The 23,983-nt window shown below is 35.8% G+C and overlaps 1 protein-coding gene across 1 annotated transcript in view; it reads right to left on the reverse strand.

Moving 5' to 3' along the window:
• DOCK1 (dedicator of cytokinesis 1) overlaps nt 1-23,983 on the reverse strand; it is a gene marked incomplete in the record, with an annotated part of 4,741,214 nt that overhangs the window by 1,343,432 nt on the left and 3,373,799 nt on the right. Inside the window, 1 exon segment of the mRNA XM_044056178.1 lies at nt 19,377-19,477. Coding sequence (XP_043912113.1) covers nt 19,377-19,477 — 101 coding nt within the window.

The raw sequence follows: 23,983 nt of genomic DNA on the forward strand, positions 1-23,983 counted from the left end.
AGTTATAGTGATAGGGGCTTTAGTCGGTCTGTGTAAGGCATTTGATGGAGTCCTTTGATATTCTTTGTTAGAAATCTCTGCTGCAGGTTCTCTGTACAGTACATGCCAAACAGAGTATTACACTTAATTATGGGCCAGATTACTGATGAGTACAGAGGGGCTATAACCTCGTTTGCTCTTAAGTTGATGCCTTTACTAATTAGGTATGCTAAGTAGAAAGCCTTCCTTACTACAGTAGAAGCGGTGGTTGAAGTTAAGGTCGCAGTCAACTTGTGATCCCAGGTCCCTTACCACTTTGTGGGTACTTAGGGTATTGTTGATTTGATAGTATGAAGGAACATTGTTTATACTGAAGGAAATGATGCATTTCTTTGCAATTTAGTTTGAGACCATGACTAGGATACAAGTCATTGGTCTGTGCAAGACCCTCCTGGAGTATAGTGACATCATTTGGGGATTCAATCACTGTACCCAGTTTGCAGTTGACTGCAAACTTGGTCAGCCACAACCCCCTTAGCTTTGGCCTGAGCTTCTGAGAAGTATATACCAATCAGTAAGGGGCCCAAACTGATCCTTGTGGCACCCTGCTGGTGACAGGTTTGCTGACTGATGTGGAGTCACCCACTTTGATATTGTGTGTCTGGTTTGTGAGCAAGCTGGCTACCCATCTTACAACAAAGCAGTTTACATTCAGTTCATAAGTTTATCAGTAATGCCTGACTGTGTGATTGTGTCGAAAGCCTTTGGCAAGTCGAGGCATGCTTTGTGCACAGACTTGCAATCGTCAATGGCCATGGTCATATTTTTAAAGAAATCCACCAGATTTAACAGATAGGATCTGTCCTTGACAAATCCAAATTGGAATGGATCCAGGGTTAGCAGATCACCTATGTCTTCATTCATGAGGTCCATAATGATACATTTAATGGCCTCAGATATGAGGCTGATGAGACTGATCACGCTTATGGGTCTGTGATTCCTCAGGTCTGTTGCTAGGCCACATTTTTTGGAGGGGAACAACTGTTGCTGTTCTCCATTCCACAGGAACAAAGCCTATGGTTAGGCTAGGATTAAAAAAAGGCACTTAATGGTGATGCTAGTTCATGTTTTAGCCTGCTTAGAAGACAGCCTGTGATGCTGTCTGGTCCTACTGAAGTTGTGTTTTTTGCCTTGGACAAGGCTTTGATGACCTGCTGTTCAGATATGTAGGATGAGGGGGGGGGGGGTCTGTAATAAGTTTGTAGGGGATAAGGGAATGAAATTTTCACCAAACATATCTTCTAGCAGGTTTGCTATCTCTGTGAGGTCAATGTGTATGATACCGCTAGTCACTAGTTCTGCACATGCTTGGGTCCTACCTTTTAGGCTACATATGTAGCTATAGAAGGCCTCATGGGTATCCCTTGACTGTGCTTGCTAAGTTTTTCTCAAAGAAACCCTTAGAGGGTTTGACAAATTGTCTTATTTGCCTGTTGAGGCTGAAGAGGGTGCTTTTCCATTGTTGTGGCATCACCTTTGTTTTCCTAGATAGCAACTTTTTGCATTTATTGTAAAGTTTGTTGATTCTGGATGTCCACTATGGCAGCTTGTTTTTAGCTGCGGCTCTGGCTTTAATTCTTTATTGTCCAGTGGAGTCTATACACTTATGCAAGTGACTATACAGGGCTTTAGTGTAAGCTTCAGTGTAGTTACCACTTCCAGCTGGGGGTGAGGCTTGGAATGCTTTTATAAATTTACCTAGGAGGGCATAGTTTATCTTGGTGAAGTTTTTTAGTCTGATTTCACCCTTTGAGAGTTCTGATCTTAAAGCCAGCTCAAAGGTGACTGATTTGTGATCAGATTTAACTAATGAGGTCTGACAGTTGTAGCAGTGTATCTATTTGGCATGTTAGTGAGGACCAGATCTGGTATGTTTGCTCTTCTTGTCGGGGTATGAAAAAATTGTTCAGAGCATTTGAGTTAAAATCCAGGAACTTTTGTGATAGCAATTTAGGGGTAGTGTAGGTTTCTTAGCTGATAGTGGGATAACTGAAATCCCCCATAACCGGAGTGTTCAGTAATATTTGGATTGTCGCCAGTTTGGTCAAGTAGGCTTCATGAGTATCATGACCCAAGGAGAGGGATCTATAACTGGCTATGACTTGAATGTGGGTCTTACCCACCATAACTTGAATTTAGAATAACTCTTTCCATACTTGAGTCACATGTGACTCTTGGCTCACCCTATTGGCTCATTCACTAGCTGTAACCTGTCACTTGGCTGCATGCAAAAAAAATATATATATTTCACTGAATTTCAAATCACTCACACCAAATTGCTGAAAGTTCAAATTACTGAAAACTCTTTTCACTGAGTCACATTTCACTGAATGTAAGTACTGTTGCGCAAATAACATGTATATACCATTTTTCCAACTGTAGTGCAATCTTGGAGTTAGTATATATAGTTAGGGGCGGGTGGGGGGCATATCCTCCCACCTATTTTTGGTGTTATATTGTAAGCTTTCAGTGAAATAAGATTCATAAATATAAAAGCTAACTAGGTGGGGGGGGCTATACCCCCCCACACACTATATATACTAACTCCAGGGTCACACTACAGTGGCGAAAAGGGCATATACATTTTACTTGCCCAATAGTACTTACATTCAGTGAAGTGTGATTCGGTGAAACCAGTTTTCAGCAATTTGTTGAGGGTAAATTGAAATTCAGTGAAATGTGTTTCCAGTGAATGAAATTAGATTCACATTATATATATATATATATATATATATATATATATATATATATATATATATATATATATATATATATATATATATATATATATACACACACACACAGCGATATAAATCCAAAACAGAATACCAGAACTGCCACGGCTAAAATGAATGTTTTATTTGACAAGTCAGATAACTGCTTTTGGGTGGAAACACCTTCTTCAGATCAAACATTCTGAGACATGCAGTCAAATATTTAAAGAAGATGGCAGCCAATCATTGTTCTACCATTCTGGTGCCAAAAAACACACCAGTGATCAAATACATGCTAAATAAGGGTGAATCATAACCAATCAAAAGAAACAGTATATGTGTTATAGCCAATAAAAATCTTGTCCCTATTTGTACTAAAAAGTGATGTTTAGAAGGCACAGCAACCATGAAATTATATAAAATCATGTATAGTAATCATTTAAAATAAAAATAAAACTACAGATATGATAACATTTAAATTTAGGCAAATCATTGAAAGTCACCTGAATAATGTTCCTTTGGAAAAAGTACGCAGTTCACATTAATGTGTACCTTCATATACTAAGAATAATAAATAGCATAAATATCAACCAATTAAATGTAAGTTTTTGAATAGACCTATAAAAATGTTTGAGTTGTGCTCTTTGTGGTGAATGCATGTCTAACAAAGCAGTCACTCTGAGCTGAAAGTACAGCCACAAGTATCAACCAATCAAATTTGGATTTTGATTTAATAAACCAATGGAGATCATATAGACAGTATTAATTTGTGTTAGAAATGCAACTCGTGTTAGTATATGACTCCATAAACCAAAGATACAAGTTGCCCAATTGTCATCCAATCGAGTGCAAGTTTAAAATTAACAGACCAATCAGAATCACATTAAATGGGCAACTCATGCTGGTATGTAATTCCATAAACTAACTATACAAGTAGCCCAGCTGTCATCCAATCAAGTGTGACTTTAAAATTAATAGACCAATCAGAATTAACTAAATGATATTCTTTTGTGTTAAGTTCGTGTCTAACATACCCAGTGTGTTCTACGCTAAACTGGGAATACAAACAGTACAAATATCAGCTAGCTGAATTTAAATTTTAACTTAATAGACCAGTAAAACTATTTGAATAACACTCCTTTGTGCTGAAAGCATATTTGATCTACCAGGCGTAATTTACACTTCTGCAAATGTATAGTATGCCTACAACAATACTCACTTGCAGGGATGACACTTTCAATAACCAAAGGAGTGTGCATATTGGTGTTAACAGCCAACAGCTCTTATAACAAATCAAATTCATAAACAGATACACATGTCTTATCACAGGTTAGTAAATGCCTGATCAATCAAACGCCAAACGATCAGTCTCTATAGCCAATTATATAAAAATAAAACATTAAATCTGGTATTTCTTCAAAAATAATTGACATTTGAGACATATCTATCCACAACTTCTTTTTCCCATTTTTGCACATGGGGTCAGGGTGTCAATCTCAACAGTGACAAACATCTAGAATATAACTAATTTACTCTTTAATATTCATATAAATTCAAAGATGCCCATTTCATAAAGTGCAATAATACATGCAAGGGTGCATGAGATATAATAATTACCCCTCAGGCATCACACCCAGTTTAAGGTACTTGCCCATGAGATACCGCATTATAACTCATTGGGAATACAGCAGTATCCATTACCTCTGGACAGTGCAGTATGCACATTGTTTACACAAGCATACAGTTATATATGTATGTATACATACACAAGCATGTATAGAATATGACCGGCTATTTTATCAAGCATCTGACTACAGAATTAAACAGTACGGTCTTGCTGCTTTCCATTTTCTGCAGGACAGACACAAATGCTACACGCATATGAAAAAGCCCACTCTGCTAATTCTTTACTATCTGATGAAACTGCACTGCACCAAACATTTTAATAATTTATACAATTTTATAAACTCTAACTTGTCATAAAAGAAGAAAAGATATGAACAAACCTTTTTTACTTTAGTGAGTTTTCTTTGCCCAGCACTGTAGAAAACATCTCCCTGTTTTTAGCAAAATGTACATTTCCTTATCAGAAACATGTTTTGGGTACTCTGCCTTTAAGGAAAGAACTGCACAAGATGGAGTCTCTAGCTCTAAATGACTACCAAAACAAACTTTGAAGTAACATGTTTTGTCATTTGCAGCAGTGCAACATACTTTTTTTAAAACTGAACAAGAAAAGAAAATCTCCTTTCACTCCATGTTGCAGCTTCTTTTAAAAGCTAAGCATTATAGTAATGGACGTGGGACTGGCGTTTTCAATTTGATCTAAAAATTGAGAAGGAATTATCCAACTAATGCTAATTATTAGCTAACTCAAAGAGACCTTAATGGAAAAGAATACAGGTTTCAGATGATGTCTCGGTGCTTCAAAACACGTGGAACTTTATATAGTTGGGGACCATTCAGAAAGTAATGCTGAAGGGGCCTATGCTGCAGCCCCATCCATGAGGAAACCTTCTTTTGTATTATGATTTGTAAGGTGTAGTTTTATAAGACCATGGAATCTGGTACTTTCACTGTTGCAAAGTGATTATGAATTCTAATAACTTTTTATCTGCTTTGGTTATTAAATTCATCTATTAGGATTTGCAGTAGCATCTCCTTTCTCACCACGTTGATGTGCCTTCATTCATAAAGTCAGATAACGTTCCACTTACAATAATGCACAACAGTATATGTGTTACCGTGGAATTAACGGCCACTCTGGAGTGTTGTGAGGCCCAACACCTCAGATCTCAGTTTAGTAATGGCATGGGCTGAACATTTACGTGCATTTCTGTTGTGGTTACAACACAAAGCAGTTAGCTTCCAGCCTTTAATAAATCCTAAACAACACTGGACACTCAGAATTTATATGTACAACTGTGCTGACTTCTGAAACAAAGCAAAGCCATTGGATATAAAAACAGTGTACACTACTAGATATCTCCCATGCACATTACTAGATATTTCCTATTTACTTTACTGCAGTGTACAAAGATAAACTGTAAATATTCAAGTCAATTTCTAGCACCACTGAAGTAAATTTTACAATGATTTTAAAAAGGGATAATATAGCTTTCCATATGTTATTACATGTAAAGACAGGCACATCTTTTTGAGCAATAAATTACATTATACAACTAAGATATGTGGAAACATGAACTTTACAGACATCGCTGAAACTATATCATCAATAATTATTTTTAGCAACTTAGGTTGGTACAGAGTGGGCAAAGACTTTATGGAACAGAATTTTCAAAAACTGTCAACCGGTCTCAAAGACTTTATTAACTGTGTAATTCAAACTATTACTTAGGCTGTACAACCCTCCACCATGTCTAGATATTGGCAGTATAATCCCCTTAAGGCTGGAAACTGTACAAGTATGTGGCTTTACAATAAAATAAATTCTCTAGGGATATAATAATGACATTGTCACTAGTTATGAAGATTCAAAAACATCATTTTAACTTTCCATACATAGCCTTTAGGAATTAAATAATAAAGAGAGTATGAAATGGGATTATACTAAGCACAAAGCTAAAGTGGCTGTCAGGAAAATCTAATTTTGTAGAACGTGAACACTTGCAAGTAAGTGCTACCCTTGACTTTCTGAAGATATAATGACATAAATCTTTATCCAGTTTTGTAATATGCAGCGTAATCAGAAACTGTAGGAAGAAAGCAGGATTCATATTTTTTTTTTAGATATTATACTTTCAACTGTATAGAGAACTGACACTGCAAAGTTCTCAGTAAAATGGGATATGTATAAGTAGTAATCTTTTTTTGTCATTTCTTAAAACTGATTTCTTACAAACAAACTTAGCTGTGGTATGATGAGCATCAGACAGCACTATACTTACATCTTCAATAACAATCTCATGTTAAAAAATGCATTAATCTGACATGGTGAACTGTTCATCAAGTCATTTAGAATAATTCTTAAAAGCATGTAGCCGAAGGCTAAAATGTAAGAAAGACTCATTAAAGCTTATGAAGTACAGACAGATTTTGCTAATGGATTTAATAACGTGCCTAAAAAAGAAAAGTGCTGTTAGTCAGTCAGTCTCTTGAACAGACTAAATGCATATAAAGTGGATACCAAACATGACTGGCTCAAGGTGCAAATTACATTTCAAACTGGGGGTTTTATATACTCATAAGGACTTCAACAGAGATTGCTAGTATGGACTGCAAGTAAATTAGCTGTTGGCTTTAACTTCAAGTGATAGTTCCCAAATGTATTCAATCACTTCCCAAGTCTTAACTGTGCCTACAGCTTTAGGTCTGTGTTGCAGTCATCAGGATAAGTGTGGCCTATGTAGTGTGATTCCTGTAAAGCATTCAGTCACAAAAACCAAGCCAGTTAGAGCATATCACTCATTCTTATGACAGAATCACTAGCCTGATGTATTTGTCAGGATTTAGGGCAGACTACTGAGCCAGGATGCTATAGAATCTGTGCATACTGCAGGCCACAGAAACAGTAATGACAGATTTTCATTTTATGGTGCAGTAAGCCTTGAAATGAAAGGCAGCAGACAGAAATTCTAATGTCTTAGTGAGCACTGAACAGCCCAATCACAGGGCACTGGCAGAGTTATAGCTGTGAAGAGAAGGCAGCCTCAAAACTCCTGAAAAGTTGACTGAAATGCTGAATGTAGTAACTGCAGATTGCAATAATTAACTAAGGAACATCAGAAGTGTAACTTTTTTACAATTCAGTCAGCTAACAAAAAGGTTTAAAAGTTGCAGAGAAACATTAGTTTTATTCATCTGCAGTTATGACTATATTTAGAACCAAGTGTTGCTGAATTTTACTTATTTACTTCACAGTCTCTGTTAGCATATGGACAAAAGGAGCATGGTTACCACAGCTTGATGACTCCTTTATTGAATTTTTGAGGGAAAAGTGTCATTCAGCAATGAATGTTACTATGCCACTACAGGCAAAATACATTTTCCCATTAATTTCTTTGCTACATACAAAATCAGTCATTTGTTTTTTGGCTGTTTTATCACCACACAGCAACAGTCAGAACTTCATTTACATAAAGACTACTATTTTTTTAAGTCAAGAAATAAAGCAATTTATCACAAAATAAATAATGCTAAACCCAGTCAATTTGCATGCCTACTAAGGAAGGCTACTGACTCTACTAAATAAACAGACTAATCATTTAATTCTAATTCTACATCAGAATTAATATGTTAGTAATGTCTTGTGTATATTCTTGATCTCGGTCACCTTTATTATTGTAACATTAGTGCCACTTTTCCATGCTTGTCTCTGAATTCATATTTGTTTACATTATATGTCAGACATTATCCACTTATTTTACTACCATGAACCACTTTGTTCTGTCATTTCTTTTCAAGAACATAAGTACTCAAGAGGTATGCTCACTCATTTATGGTGTCTTAAGGTTATGGTTCATGCCTTTACTCTAATACTTTATTCTTTATGAAAGTCTATTTAGTTGTTTCCTTATGCTAAAGAACTGCCTTTATTCATTTATTCACATTTACCAGGGTAGTGCACTGATAAGAAATGACCATGTTCAGGCACATTTGGGTGAGAAAATTCACAAGTATAAATAGCATTACATAGAAAGACAATAAAGAAAATGCAATACGAGGAGGTTGGAAGGGGAAGGATCAGAGAAAGTTGACTGGTTTTGGAGCGTTTTTTTTTTTTTTTGAAGGTGCGTTTAAGATCATTTAAAAAGTTGTACAAGTTAGACTTTTCCTTTAAGATGGGAGGGGCCGTCAGAGAGGGGGCACAAAGGCAAAAAGTTGGAGAATGCAAAACTGGTGGATTGGAGTGATGTTCTTAAGGTAGAGCAAGAAATTATATTTATTCAGTAATAATGTAAGTTATGCAAGGAGGATTTTTTCATACAGTTTTGCAGAAAATGAAGCAAAAATTCATGTCACAGTAATGTAAAGATCTAGCTTTGTTGAGATTAAGGCAATAGTGCATCTGGGAGGTGAGCTGGTGATAGAATTTTAAATGGATAAGCAAATGGTTTGAAACCTTGTGGCAGTTTGGAAGCTGGGCAGTAATGGTGAGGCAATGCTTTAGTTGAGGTCGCAGGGCTCCTTTATCAATGGCTGCTTTTGCAGAGGATGAGAAAGAGGAAGAAGGTTTAAAAAAAAACATTAAGTTAGGTTTGATCTATGTTGAAATGGAAATTAAACAGACTGATCCAGTCAGATGCATAGATACTTAAAGCAGACTGATTGCAGTTTCAATGATGGATTTGTAAATATCATAAACAGGAATGTTATTTGAAAATGTATGAGTGCTTATGCGGTGTTCCAAAGTGCAAAGTTTTGTTTAGTAAAAGGTTCAGACATTGCTTATGATGGATTAGCCATTGCTGCAGATGAGCTTGTATGTTGTATATTACAATGCGAGCGTCTTGATTTGTACTTGACTAAGTCAACTGCAGAAAAGAGAAGAGGTAGGGGAGGAAGGAAAGGGGTGGTTTGTTAATTAATATAGGGAATAGTTGGGAGGAAGGAGAATGAAGCCTTCAGGGACACCACAGAGGATTTTGGTAGTATCCAAGATGGTGTTTCCTTATTTAGACTTAGAAATATCTATATTCCAGGAAGAGAACCAAAGGAATTAGTCAGAACTGCTTTTTATGAGGGAGTTATGTTAACACTGGTGGTGTTCTGTAAGATATCACTCCAAAGTGTCCATAGGGCAGTAATTGTGCTTTGGTCTTGCCAGAAGCTGTGCTATTTGGGGAACAGAAGGTGGTACTGTTGGATGTGGTGGTAAGCTGGGTGTTGACAATTTTTCAAGGATCTTTCCTACAGTAAGAGGTATTTAGAAGAGCAGGCTATGGCAGTTTTCCAAATAAAGGGAATTACTTTTTAGTGAGACATTTGTTATAGACATGAGTGAGTGAGTTGGGCAAGAATACCACCACCAGTGGGAGGGAGTCTGCTTGATTATTAATTAGGTGTTCACTTTCCTTAAGTTTTATATGTCTGAAGTAGAATGGAGGAATGTGGGAAGGAAACACAACTGGGAATGGGAGGCTGACAGTTTAGAGGGGAAGGATGCTGACTTGAAACATAGTTATTGGGGCTTGAGTTTAGTTTTACCATATCACAAAAATATGGCAGTTGGAATCAATAGGAATTTTTTTTACCTGTAATTAGGTCAATTTCTCTCCAGAATTTTTTCTGGATAGGAAGAGGCTTCTTAGGATTGGCATAGAGAGGAGCTTTGTCTTCAAATGGATTGTTTGGCAAGGTTTCTGAAGGTTAAGTGAGTACAATTGTTAGTGGACAGGATGGATTTCCATTTTGCTATACTTCATCCCATTGTTGAAATAGCTGTTTCAGTTCTTTGGTTAATTACTTGGGTCAATGCAGCTTAGATAACCTACACATTTTATGGAAGTGGTGGATTTGAAATTGAACAAGATGATGATGATGCAGAAATGTTGGGGTCCTCATCAAAGACAATGGTAGATCAAGACAGTGAAAACAGAAATTTTTCTGACTTGAGGTCTGAAAGCTTTGAGGTAAGGCAGGAGTTTAATAGATTTGTTACTTATGGAAAATGTAATGAGTTAGTAGTTGCTGAGGATATGGGAAAGAAGATGCTGGGGATTATGTTGAGTATGTTAGTGATGACGAGAGGCTGAGGGTTCAGTGTCTGTTGCATTTATAACTTGCCCTTGTGGGTTCTGTAATTAGTTGTAAAAAATAATGGTGAGATAGGAAGTGGGAGATGTCAGTGGAGCAAGGACCTGAGAAGCTGTGGATGATGTCATCTAAAATGACTATGTCTTTGTCTCTGGGGGATGAGAGAGAATGTTGATGATGAGAGAAGAATTTTATTAGTGAGGATGTATGTGGGAGGCATGCAGTAGCCAGGTATTAAAGGAATTTTTTAAAGAAACCCACTAAGGCTTTACTCGGATTCAGTGCTGGCTTTGGCAATGATGACAGGGTTGAAACTGCTTTTCTGCTGAATTACTGTATCCCTCCCCCTTTTTGTCTTCCTTGGTCTGCAAGCATGCAGGATTTTATACAAGAGTAGGAAGTGCTGGATGTTTAAGATAATTGATTTGACACAAGGTTTAGTTTTTGCAAGAATATCTAGGCTATTATGTAAGGGAAAGACATTGATATGATCAAATTTGTTACTGAAAATTTGAGCATTACGTTTTACATGTACGCTCCTGTAAAGATGTTAGATTGTTCTTATCAGAATCCACGTATAGCATGGATCGACTACAAGACAGCATTTGACAGTATCCTACATTCATAGATAAACGAGTGCTTAAAAATGTACAAGATACGCCCTACACTGATCGACTATATCACAGCAACTATGAAGCATTGGAAGACCACTTAGCAATTAAGCCATGATAAAGATCACATTATTACTCCAGGGATAAAAATCCAAAGGTGGTCTTCCACAGTCACTCTCTGTCACCCCTGCTATTCTGTCTTGCCCTTAACCTATTAAGCTGTCTACTTAACAGATTAGGCCATGGTGATAATTTGGTTCCTATAAAACAACTAAGAGTAAAGACTTCTCTCATCTTCTCTTTGTCAAAGATTTAAAAATGTATTCCTCATCAGATGAGGACGTGAAAGCACAAGTGGATGTAGTCAAACATTTTTCAGATGATATAAGAATGTCATTTGGTCCTGATAAATTTTCAAGAGCAACTTTTGAAGCAGGAAAGCTACAGCACCAAGAAAATATAAATTTGGGACAAGAATGTGATATAAAAGAACATGAGCAAGAGAGAGTGTATAAACATTTTGGAAGTGATGAAGGATCAACAATAAACCATGAACAAATGTGAATAAAACTTAGTAAGGAATATTTTAGAAGACTTTAAATTATAAACCAATTTCCTCCATGTCCTAACTTACAGCTTTGGAGTGACTGACTGGCCTCAAAAGGTGTTGGATAGATGAGACAGGAAAACAAGAAGGATGCTTCATGCTCATCAAATGATTTATAAAAATCAGTACATACCAAGATTACATATTCCACATTCCAAAGGAGATATCAGCTTCCTTGAAAATGATAAGTCAGATCTGCAATCGTGGGACTACATACATATCTGCTGACCTCACAAGACCCAAACATAGTGAAAGTTTTGAAACATGAGGAGAATAAATCTAAGATGACTTCCCTGCTTTCTTTAACAGAAGCATATCAGCATCAAGCAGGAATGGAAATCAAACCAGAAGTAGATAAAACTCAAGCAGCAACTGAATGTGCCAAAAAACAAAAGAAAGAATATAAGGTGAAGGATAAGATGAGAAGGCAAGAAATGTGGAAAATGCATAAATATAGTTGCAAGTATAGAAAATGTCTGGAAGAACCTCATGATCATCATGAGTGAATGCAGGAATGGTTAAGGAGAAGTGAATTCAAACCAAAAAATGAAAGGTTAATAGTAGCAGCCCAAGATAGTGGGCTATGTACACGCTGGTTTACAAAGTCCATTGAACATGTGGGAGAAACGGATAAATGTAGGTTTTGTAAAACAGAACTAGAAACAGTCACACACCTTGTTGCTGGTTGTGACATACGAATGGCAAAAGAACTGCATACTGAAAGGCATAATAATGTGGCAAGACTGTTGCACTGCAGATTGTGCAAATATTATGGTACTGAAGTGGCTGAAAACACTGGAAACATGATCCACAAAGCATCATAGAAAATGATGTAGTCTACATCACATGGAATCACCCATATCAACAGTCCAAAAGATAGATGCAAGAAAACCAGATATAGTTTTGTCCATGAAAAGAAGACAAAAGTAGCATTGATCATTGAAATAACTACACCCAACGACTACACTGACTTGTGTACAGAGGCATACAGAGTCATAAATAATCAGGATTTGCAGGAAGAAATGAGTGCAATGTGAAAGAAAGATACCCACACAATTCCAATAGTAGGAGAACTGTGTCTTATAAAAAAGAATCTACAATTGTATTTAGATATGTTTCCAATACATGTAACTCCATACGAATTGCAGAAGGAATCAATACTGGTAACACTGCAGGTTCTGCAAAGAGCACTTTTGGCTGATATCAAAGACTGAAACAATACTAATTTCATGACCTTTAATTCTTACTTTGACTTAGGAATGGGGTCCATTCCCATCATGGTATTAGAAACCCCAAAGACTTGGAGAAATTAATGAGAGACTATTAATTTCCAAATAGTAGAGAAGAAGCGAATCTCTGCTTTTACCCCCAAGTATACATGTTTTGCTTGGTCACTGAAAGGATATATGGAGTTTCTGACAGAGGCTGAAGAAATTAAGATTCAATTAGCTATGCTACAGCTATATGTAGATGAGCAGCTAACAAAAATATCATGAGATACATAAAATGAGGATCTCCATCATATAGGTCAAATAATACAAACACCAAGCATTAACTAACCACCAAGTTTATTCAAAACAAATACTGTTAAAAGAAAGGACCTCTAAAAATGGAATGAATTTTACATCTGTAATGAGACAGATAGCGGACTTTTAAAACTCATCTGCTGTTCTGCTGTCAAAAGCCAAAGTGAACTTAAAAATGGGAGCTGTGGGAACAATATATGCAGAGCAGGAATGAGGTTTAAGAGGCAGGATTTGAATAAGCTGTATAATGCTTTACTAACAATGACTGGATGGTTTATATGTGATGTATAATGTTTACAACTACAGTTGTTTCAATGGTGTCTGTGATGTAGACTGTAACTAAAGTGATATTATTTTGTATGTTTTTCATTTATATAAATTTAAGATTGCGTTTGTCATATGTGCAAAATGTGCAAATTTAATAAAGATGCTTAAAAAAAAAGCCAAAGTAAACTTAAACCTACAGTCAAATGCAGTAGCAGCAGCACTAATAAGATTTAAACTATGTGTCGTACTGCATACTTTTACCTAATGTAAAGCAGTCTGGTGCAGTGCACATTGTAAGGAAGTGTTATGTGAATAATTCTCAAATACTGCTGCAATAATGTTTCTTCTGTAGAGATCTTCTATATACTTTACAAAGGCTGCATACTGTGTTGATAACACTGCAAAGAAATGAAATTCTAGTATATTATCAGAGTGTCAGTATTCAGTTAAAGGCCAAATATGGGTGCCATCTGCAAAAAACTAATACAGTGAGGCAGAAGAATTCAGAGCACGATGCAAAAATTTAAAATGGATAGGCAAAACTCAAAGGCTTGCAGAAGCTGAATGATGCATGCAAAGTGACGGTTCTCTTGAGAAACACAAAAAAGAATCCTTTGCAGAATCAAACAGAACTATACTTGAATGTAATAAAAAAGTAAATATGAACTCATTAAGACTCTACTGTATTTTATTTTGAAATTAACAACAGACATGTAAATTCTTCTTGAGTAAAATGCAAAAAGAATCCGTAAATATTTTGATGCCACTCAACATAAGTGTGGGCATAAGATTATTAAGATTACAAGAAAAACTTCTTTGTGTAGGAGAAACTAATCCTATCAGGAGTAAAAAAAAGTGTGTGCGACAAAGGAAAAATACAGTCATGTAAGTAAACTTACCATAATGGTAGACATTCAGATAGATTATTGTTGCAGTAGCTTAAGCTGTGTGTGACATGCTGCCACGAACGAATATAGCAGATTCAACACTGTTGCTGAACAGATCACATGATTTCCATATAGAAGCACACTTCATGAAACTCCTACACCTTACATCATGTTTTTGAAGGGGGACAAGCCCCCTGTGCCCCCCCCCCACACCAACTAACTATATATTCCAACTCTGAGATCACACTACAGTGAGGAAAGGGATAAATGTCCCAATCTGCACTGTACCACGATCTCTGGTGCAGTACTTCGAGTTAATATCAGCAAATGCACAGTAGCATCCACTGATAGGAATTCTGAACATAGAATTCTCCACAACACGGAAATTTGGACATCGCTCTTTCGTTTTTCCATCTGCGAAGCATCCACATTCATCTTTTTGATAGTAAGTCTAGCAAAGAATGCTATGCTCTGACTGAATGTAGGCAGCTAGGATGAACAGATTATGCTGAGATGCAAAACCCTAGGCTACAATAGGTATTCTGCAAATGGAGTAGGATCTAACTTCTTCCTATTTGTTAATGTATCGCATAACAGTGATATAGCCTGATTACAAGCTGAAGGCCTGAAGAATAGATATAGTTAAGAAACTGGAAAGTGTTCATTATTACTATTACTGATGATGATATCAACATCTGTGTGTTAATTGTTTCACAGGGCTTGGACACCCCCCAAGATAACTCTTATCAAGCAAGGTCAGATTATGAGTCCAAACGTATTTAATGAACTACTGAATTTTTCTAGTGTGAAACCTGGCCACAGGCATCATAAAAGAGTGCAGGCTATGAGCACTGAGATGTGTAGTAGGCAGACTAAGATATTCTTAACAGCTTGTGCAAGACTTTCCGAAAACATGGCAGACCTCTGAAAATAGAAAAATGTGAATGTTCAGCAGTCTAAATGGCAATTACAGCAAACAAGCTTTTGATAAACCTCTAGTAATGTATTGACAAAGAAAAAAGTGCAACCCAAAACTAGAAAGAAGAAACCAAAAACAATAATGCTGTTTGCTACCTTTAAGAAATGAAAAAGAAAGTTCTAAGACAAGTGCCCAGGTTCCATTTTTCTTTGGCAAAATAAATATCCTTAATTAATTATTTTCCTTTTAGAACTAAGGGAAAGGTTTTAAAATCCTTTGATAAGTATTTGATCTAATATAGGAGGGAAGAGGATAGCTGGAAAGGATGGACAAAGATTACTTTAAAATTAATGCGCATCTGTATATGATTACAGACAACTCATGTCGCAAACGGAAGATAGGTTTCAGGATGTTATAAGAATGCTAAGAAAGTAAAGGATATACACACGAGGCAACATGTAGTGTGTCCTAAAAAAATCCCAGCTGTTAGGAGGACCTTATTACTTTATTATTAAAACTCCCTGCCTCTACATTCTTTATTGCCTTGCTGAGGACATTTAGTCTGATTCCTGACTTGTAGACAAAGTTCTAATATATTATGTAAGGAGGGTTGAAAAGGAGATTAAACCCTGAAATAACTTGACCTTTCATTACCCCTTTTCAGAAACTCAGCTGAGGAAAGATCAACTAATACCTTTTTATCCAGAGACGTACAGAGGATTTCAGTTTTGACATCCTTTGGGAAATTCAGAGAATGTAGCTAGGCAACACTCATCGATGATCCCATGAAAACTGCTCAACAAATAACATCAGCCAAGCCTTAAGCACATCAGAGAGAATTTATGGTTATTTGAGATACAAAGAAGTTAAGGAGTTCCAGGATACCTTAGCCTCTGAAGAGGTGAGGGAGGTCAACAATTTATTATTTTCATACTGACAGAAAAAGTAATAGAAAAAGGAATTTGTGGGTTTGGGTCTCCTATCAAGTATAAACAAGCAAGCACTCTGATGTAATAAAACACTAACTTTTATTCCCTTGTGGACTTAGAAAAGAAAGAGAAACCAGTTTTGCAAATACAAACTTTATCTTTTTCAACTGCACAGGGGAATAAAACAGTTTTTTTTTGATCATTACACCAGAGTTTTTTTCATGTGAAATATGTTTTTTCCACTCACACACACACACACACATATATATATATATATATAGATGTATGTGTATGTATATATATATATATATATATATATATATATATATATATATATATATGTATACATACATATATATATATATATGAGTATATATATATATATATATATATATATATGTGTGTATATATATATATATATATATATATATATATATATGTATGTATGTGTGTGTGTGTCTATATCTATAAGATACTAAGGATGAAAGCTACCAGGTAACAGGAAAAGAGGAAGGCCTAAGATAAGGTTTATGGATGTGGTGAGAGAGGACATGCAGGTAGTTGGTGTGACAGAGCAAGATGCAGAGGACAGGAAGAAATGGAAACAGGTGATCCGCTGTGGCGACCCCTAACGGGAACAGCCAAAGGATTTGATGATGATGATACATATATATATATATATATATATATATATATATATATATATATTATATATACATACATATATATCGCACAGACTCCCCATGCTTTGGAACAAAATTTCAAACTACATTAGGTAGAGTCCCACACTAACACTCTTCAAGAGATACCTTGACGAGTGGATGGGTAACAGAAAATACACCCCTGGGATCACTTCACTGGCTCTGCTTGACAGAGGCTCAGTTAATTAATCAATGGGGGTGGCAAAAGCCGACACACTCTGGCTAGGCTTATAAATACCCTCGGGCAGATAGCCTGGTACCTACCTATGAACCTATATATATATATATATATATATATATATATATATATATATATATATATATATATATGGGTCCCCTACACATGATTGACCTTTCATACAAAGTCGACTTTCATATGGCAGAGACCATATGATCAACTTTCGAAAAGCCGACCATGGGAAACCGCTATCTACGTACAGTGTGGAATGGGAACATTTCCATCTTCTGCACTGTAGTGCGATCTCAGAGTTGGTATATTTATGTTATGGGGGTGTGGGGGCGGAGCCTTCCTTTGGGGGGGTGCAGGGGGGCTTGCCCCCCCTACTAAAAGTTTGAAGGTAAGTGTTTGTTGTGTTTTTTGTGTTTATTTTACATGGTCGGCTTTCTGAAAGCAGACCATGTACAGTAGACCCATATATATATATATATATATATATATATATATATATATATATATATATATATATATATATATATATATGGATATATGTAGTTCCTAACAGGCTGGTCGAACTTGGCTGACATTGTCTATGGTCAACACTTATAAGAACAGAAAAGAATTGTACTTACAGAAAAATCCAACCACACTTCAGGATGGACGTTCCATCAAACATAGGAGGACTATAGTGTTTTAATAAGCAGCCAGTGCAAAATCTTTTCTTACACATCTTACCTAGTAAGTGCATATTATTATATCGCATTTCATAAGCTTAAGTTTAATCTGCAACTTTTGAAAAAAATTCCCAGCACAGAAAATGAAGGCACCACAGAATTTAATGTTTCCATGAAGAATTGTAGGAAAATTTCCTTAATGCAATGCCAGAAAAAAAAAGATAGTGATGGGTATATCCATCACAGAAATCCTCATTTTCAATAAAAGAATCTGGTAAAGGACTTTTTCCTCTTATCTTCAACCTTTCCAAGCACATGTGAAAATCTGCATCTCTGCCTTCAGACCTTAAACTGACGTTCACTCAATAAAGATATCAACAGATGTCCCCCTAAATCACAATAGTTTCCTGCAGTAAAATTAAATATTTCCTACCATTCAGGGAAGACTGCAAGAAGACTGGGACTAAATGGGGAGATCTGTGGGGAACCTAACTTAAAAAAAAATTAAAAAACACTTGAGATGGGCAACAACCATTCTCCACTGAAACCTTTTAATCTGGTGTCTTTAAACCATGCAGGTATTAGTGAAGGGGTTTATGAGGTCTCTCCTTCTTCTGGCAGCACTTAGACTTTCAGAATTTCAGCACCTTAGAAAACAACTTAATGTTACTGTTTATGACAGCCATTTGAATCACTGTACCTTCCTCAGAAACTGAACTGAGGTAAGTGAAATTATATTGTTTTCTGCTCTTCTTCCGCTGAAGGTTTTAGCTTTACTACCCTTCTCCTTATTCTTTGTCTACTGTTTATCAGATCCCCTCATATCCATTACTTAAAAAGCATTGAGGAAAAGCAAAGAAAGAAACATAGTTGCTTGAGGTTTAAGAGATGGACTACAGCCAGGAAGGAGGAAAAACATCTGACTGCAGATATTTGATGAAAAACAATAAAGGTCAGTAAATATAAGGGTATGAGCATGCAAACCTACCTCAAGTATAAGCAAGATATGAAGCAGATAAAATGTCAATAAGGACTAAAGAGAATTCCAGGTAATGATGGCTTTACATCAACACTTTTGTGACCAACATATATTCTGCAGAATGCTGGTACAAACCCATCAGTGATTTTTTACAGGGACTGAGGCATAGCTGATGAAACATCTGGCCATCAAACATATAACATGGGTGTTATGATTTACTGTTTATTACAGTTTACTATTAACTACTTGTATTAATGTTATGATTTTATTTTGATGTTGTGGCTTACATTTACTTCTATACAAGTTCTTACATCCAGCTACTATGGAAGCATTTATCATAGGATTTGTAGTATAATTAAAAAAAAATCCTGTTTCCTCTGTTCTATTTTTTTTTTGTTAAAACATCACCAGAGATCATCTATTTTTGGATCAAAACCTGATTTACTGCAGAAGCAATCTCCAATAAACCAATTTAATCTTGCTGCAGAGTATTCATATAAAACTTAGAAAATAAGTTTCCTTACTATGCATTATCATCTTTGCAAAGTTCTGAGATAAAAGCAAGCCCTTACAAACCCTATTATGCTAAATGTCACAAAAATGAAAAATTTGCTGTCAGATCCTCTTACTTGTTCAGTATTTTAGCACGTTTTGCACTAGAAAATGTTTCCAGCTGCAATGAATCTTGGGTAAGAAAGGCAACAGCGAGATGGAAATAGTTGTTCCAGAGCTGAAGACAAAAAGAAAAAAAAAATGTTATCCAACAGAAATTTATTTCAAACTGACAGAAGCTCAGACTTAAAGTTGTTAATGTTCTATACAAATAGCAGCAATATATACAGCAAAACAGTCCTGCAGCAGTTAGGGTAGGTACAAAGGAAAGGCTAGCAAAACTGGGATCAAGCTGATTTTTTGTTGTTATAAAAGTGTTATCAGTTTTATAGTGGTTATTTTTAAACAACAGAACTTGTATACAAATATATGCACACTTCTTTATCCATTAACATCAACTTATATTCACAAATAGAAATTTAGATTCAAAAACATCTTTACTCTTCTTGGTCTAGTAGTACTATACTATTTCCAGGGTAAAAAGACTGTTTCACTTATTAATTTTAAAGTTTCCTAATCTGCCTTTGCTCTTTTCTATTAAGCATTAATAACACTGATTTACATATACCACTTTAGATATCAAGAAAGCTGGATAACTATAAATTCACCTTTGTTTAATAGCTACGAGATCATTCACATCATCTTATTACATCTAATATTCAACATAAACATTTGAAACCCATGTAAAGCTATTTGATCCTTAAATAATATACATCCAAGTCATCCATTTCATACTTTTCATCCAATAAAAATCAAATTATTATTTCCTCACTTATTTAAGTTTCTTGCCTTGCTACTAATAGGCTACTTCCTCAAAATACTCGATCAGCAAACAGGTGAATTTTTGTCCCTAATAATGTCCTAGGAAAATACAAGATGTAAACCCATTTTACCTTCTCCAGACTATCCTCCTTTTATGCCCGTCTCCTCAATTAGGTATCATACCTGAATCTGCTTACTACTACATACCTTTCTCTTAGTTTATCTTGTACTTTAAGAGTACAGTGTCTCAGTACTTGCAATCTGTTTTATTCTGTTACTTGTATCACTCTAACATATTCAATACTTACATCCATGCACACCTCTCATGTTTCCTTTCACATTCTGCACAAATTTGGCAAATGTCATCTTCCAGTGAATTCATGCATCTGCTTGACCATATGCAACCCCCCAACCAGAATCAACATCTTAAATGAGTAGGATACAAGGGCCTTCAATTCTACTACCTGCACCATTTTACAGTCATTAAACTACTCTAACGATAACAGGCCATTTCTCGCACGTTACCTCTTTTCTCACATAACATCTCAATTTTTTCTACACCCTTATTTTCCCACAAATACATTTCACTCATCCAAGGACCAACTTTAATATTTTTTCATCAAATTTCCACTTTAACCATAGGGAGCAATTCAAGAAGGCAACTGCCTTTTGGCACCATATATGTATTCTTGGTCTAGTTACCGTTTTCAGTTTTTAATTTATGTTTTATTTATTTATTTTAATACAGCTTAAGAAGAGGATGTATAAGGATACCATATTTAGAAAAGCAGAAGGATGATAGCAACCAGACAGGCACATTTAATTACTTTTCTTAGAATACATCTGTGTATAATATTTTGAGATATGCATAAGCACATTTGGTTAAGAACAAACATACTTATTACTCAAGTGTTTTTCTACATAACGAAATTAGACCACAACTTGAATTTTACCTTGGATGTTATCTTGTGCCTGTGCAGTTTTGTTCTTTAGACTTTAGAATAGTACTGAGGTTCTATTTGTTTTCAGTTCATTATTAAATATTTCCTGGAAATGGCTAAAGTACATTGAAATACGAATGTATGTGATCAAGGAATAATGGCTGGCAGAGGAACACCAAACAATATAAATAATACAGCAATGATAACTGTAGTCTTGTTAAAAGAGAAAGAGAAAAATATACCCACCATACCAATAAAATGCATAATTTTGGAAAGAGGTGATGATGTGCACTGAGTTTTCTGTATTGTATTGGCTTCCTCTTATATAATGATCTGGTGTATCTGAATACAATTTTACATAATATGACTGGGGTATACTGCACAGTATACAGTATTTCCACAAGTGCAGTTTTGTACTAAAAAGCTGTAGATATACTTGGCCCTAACTAATCTTTCATTTCTTCTGTCAAATCTTCTTTTCCTGTTTGCCTGGGTAACTCCCAGAATTTGTTCTGCAAAGAGTAAACTTAGTGCCTTAGTTGTCTGTAACAGTTAGATACATTACTGAATTCCCCCCCTATAACTAATACTTTTAATTTGTCAGTTAAAGGTGTATGAATGACTGCATTGTTTGTTGGGTTTTCAAAATATGTTTTCAACAAATTTAGTTTTCATTGATGGGAATAGTATTACCACCAATTAACAAAAGATAACTCCTTTGAAGTTTTTTAGTACACAGACTGGGTTGCATCCTGGTAACTCAGTGTAGAATCTTTGTTGTTTCCTATCAGTTTTCTAAAGATTTGCAGTTTATGTTTTTTCAAACTGGAATCTGCATATATAATGAATACTTTTTATAAATGCATTTTAATATACTTGTGTGTTCTGAATATATTGTACAGTTCCTTTTTGATAAATCAAAAAGGCTAAATTTACTTATTTCCATTCCTGATGTTTTCCCTGATCGTGTGCATGTGTGTGTGTGCTTGAGTGATTCGGTTTATTGGGTTGTTTGAGTTTGGTCAGGTGGTAATAGATCATTTTGTGGAAAGACAAATAAAAGTACATTTATAAAGTATACTTCCACAACACAGTATACTAACAGTATCATTAATTATGTATACTAAAGTTTCTGCTACTAGCATAAATAAATGTGTGACTGAGCATTCTCCTTAGTACGCGCTTTAATTTTAATTTTGGTAAGTTATACAGGACCCATTTCTTATGATTTAATAAATGTATTTATATAATTTCCTGAAGATATTTACTGGAAAAAACTCACCAGACTCTGCTACAACTTGCTGTGAGGGAAAGATTACTTTTTTATTTCTTGTATTTTGTTTTACTTTATTGCCTTCTTCTATTTTGTATATTGCTTTGTTGTCTTTACAATTTGTTTTACTTATACTCTGCTTTTAATTGCATATTTAAACTAGGAAAGTGACCACGGCTGTGTTTCTTGTGAGACACAGAAATTAAGTTTTTACCTCCCTTCCACTCTGGTGGTAGTGTGTTTTTAAACTCAGTTGTCTTTCTAGTTGCCTGCCCCTTATGTTAATTTGACCACATATCTCCTTCACTTTCCCCTCCCATTGGTTGTTTTGAGTAAGCACAAAATTATCATTTGTGAAATCACTCCCCTTCAACTATTTACATTTATTGATCATCCCACTGTATTCCATAGAACCAGAATACAAAGTACCCAACCCCTGCTAATCTATGATGCTATTTTAAAATTAGTATCTCTCCACTTAGATAGCTAAAGCAAAGTTACCCCCTCTTTCATATCTAACTGCTTAGTGAACACTGAAGTTCTTAAGATATTAACATATTTTCCATCTTACCTTTAAAATCTGCAATGTTTACTCTAAGACCACCAATTATTGGAGAGCCCACATTCTGCCTGTCAGCAGTCATCTTGAGATTAGTGTTTCTGTTTTGCTTCTGGTGAGACAGGAAGCACAGGGCCATTATTTCCTGGAGACTGCCTATCACCAGAATGCCTAATAACTGCATCATAGGTGCCAGCTTGGAATTTGTGCTTATATTTTCCTCCTGGTGAGGGAAGGAACAATGTGCACTGATTCCTTGTTTCTGGTTGGCAGTGAGCGTCTGCTTGACTTTCCTGATTGGTCTGGGTGCTATTCAAGGCATCTACCAGGAAAAAGGCTACAACAAGTCTACAAATCCTTGCGTCATCGGAGACAAGACTGTGGATCACCAAACAGGCGGTGGGGCCTGCTTCTCATCTCTGGATTGGTGCTTATGTTCTGATTCTGGTGAGAGGAAGCAAAGGAGCATTTTATCCCAGCAGAGTGAAGCTGTGCTAGGACCAACACTAGTAGTAGCCAGGCAGTAGCCATTCACACTGCTACTGTCTTTTCATCATTCTTGACAAGCAAATTATTTGTTTTCAGTAAGCACTGCTTGATTTATTTCTAACTTCAGAATATTTGCCTAAATAATTTATTCATAAATCATTAGGGCCTACATATTAGTTTCCTTTTACATGTTTGGCAGTACCCTGTATAGACACACCTTGAGTGACATTTTTCCTGTAAAAGCACAATTGAAATTTCACCAATACCTAGTTGCACACAGGATGACTAGTTTGCAGTGAGAAGCACTGCCCTCAGAGCTGCAAACCGGATACTCCTGACATTGCCTTATATTCACTCCAACTGTCTAATCAATAAAACAAGGTCTGTTGCCATGGATATGAACTTTCCCACTATCTCTGTTACCAGTGTGATGGATATGGGCATCCTGAGGCAATGCAGAAATTGCCTAATGCTTGCTGACAACCAGTAAATTCTCATACAAACTGATACGGTATGTGAGAGATGTATTTACACAATGTCACTCGAGGCAAAGCTCTCACATAAAAATGCTCCTAATGTCAATAAGGTTGCTAGTAGTAC

The sequence above is a fragment of the Protopterus annectens genome, chromosome 14.part0 (genome assembly GCF_019279795.1).
Source record: "Protopterus annectens isolate FY-2018-M chromosome 14.part0, PAN1.0, whole genome shotgun sequence".
NCBI lineage: Eukaryota > Metazoa > Chordata > Ceratodontiformes > Protopteridae > Protopterus > Protopterus annectens.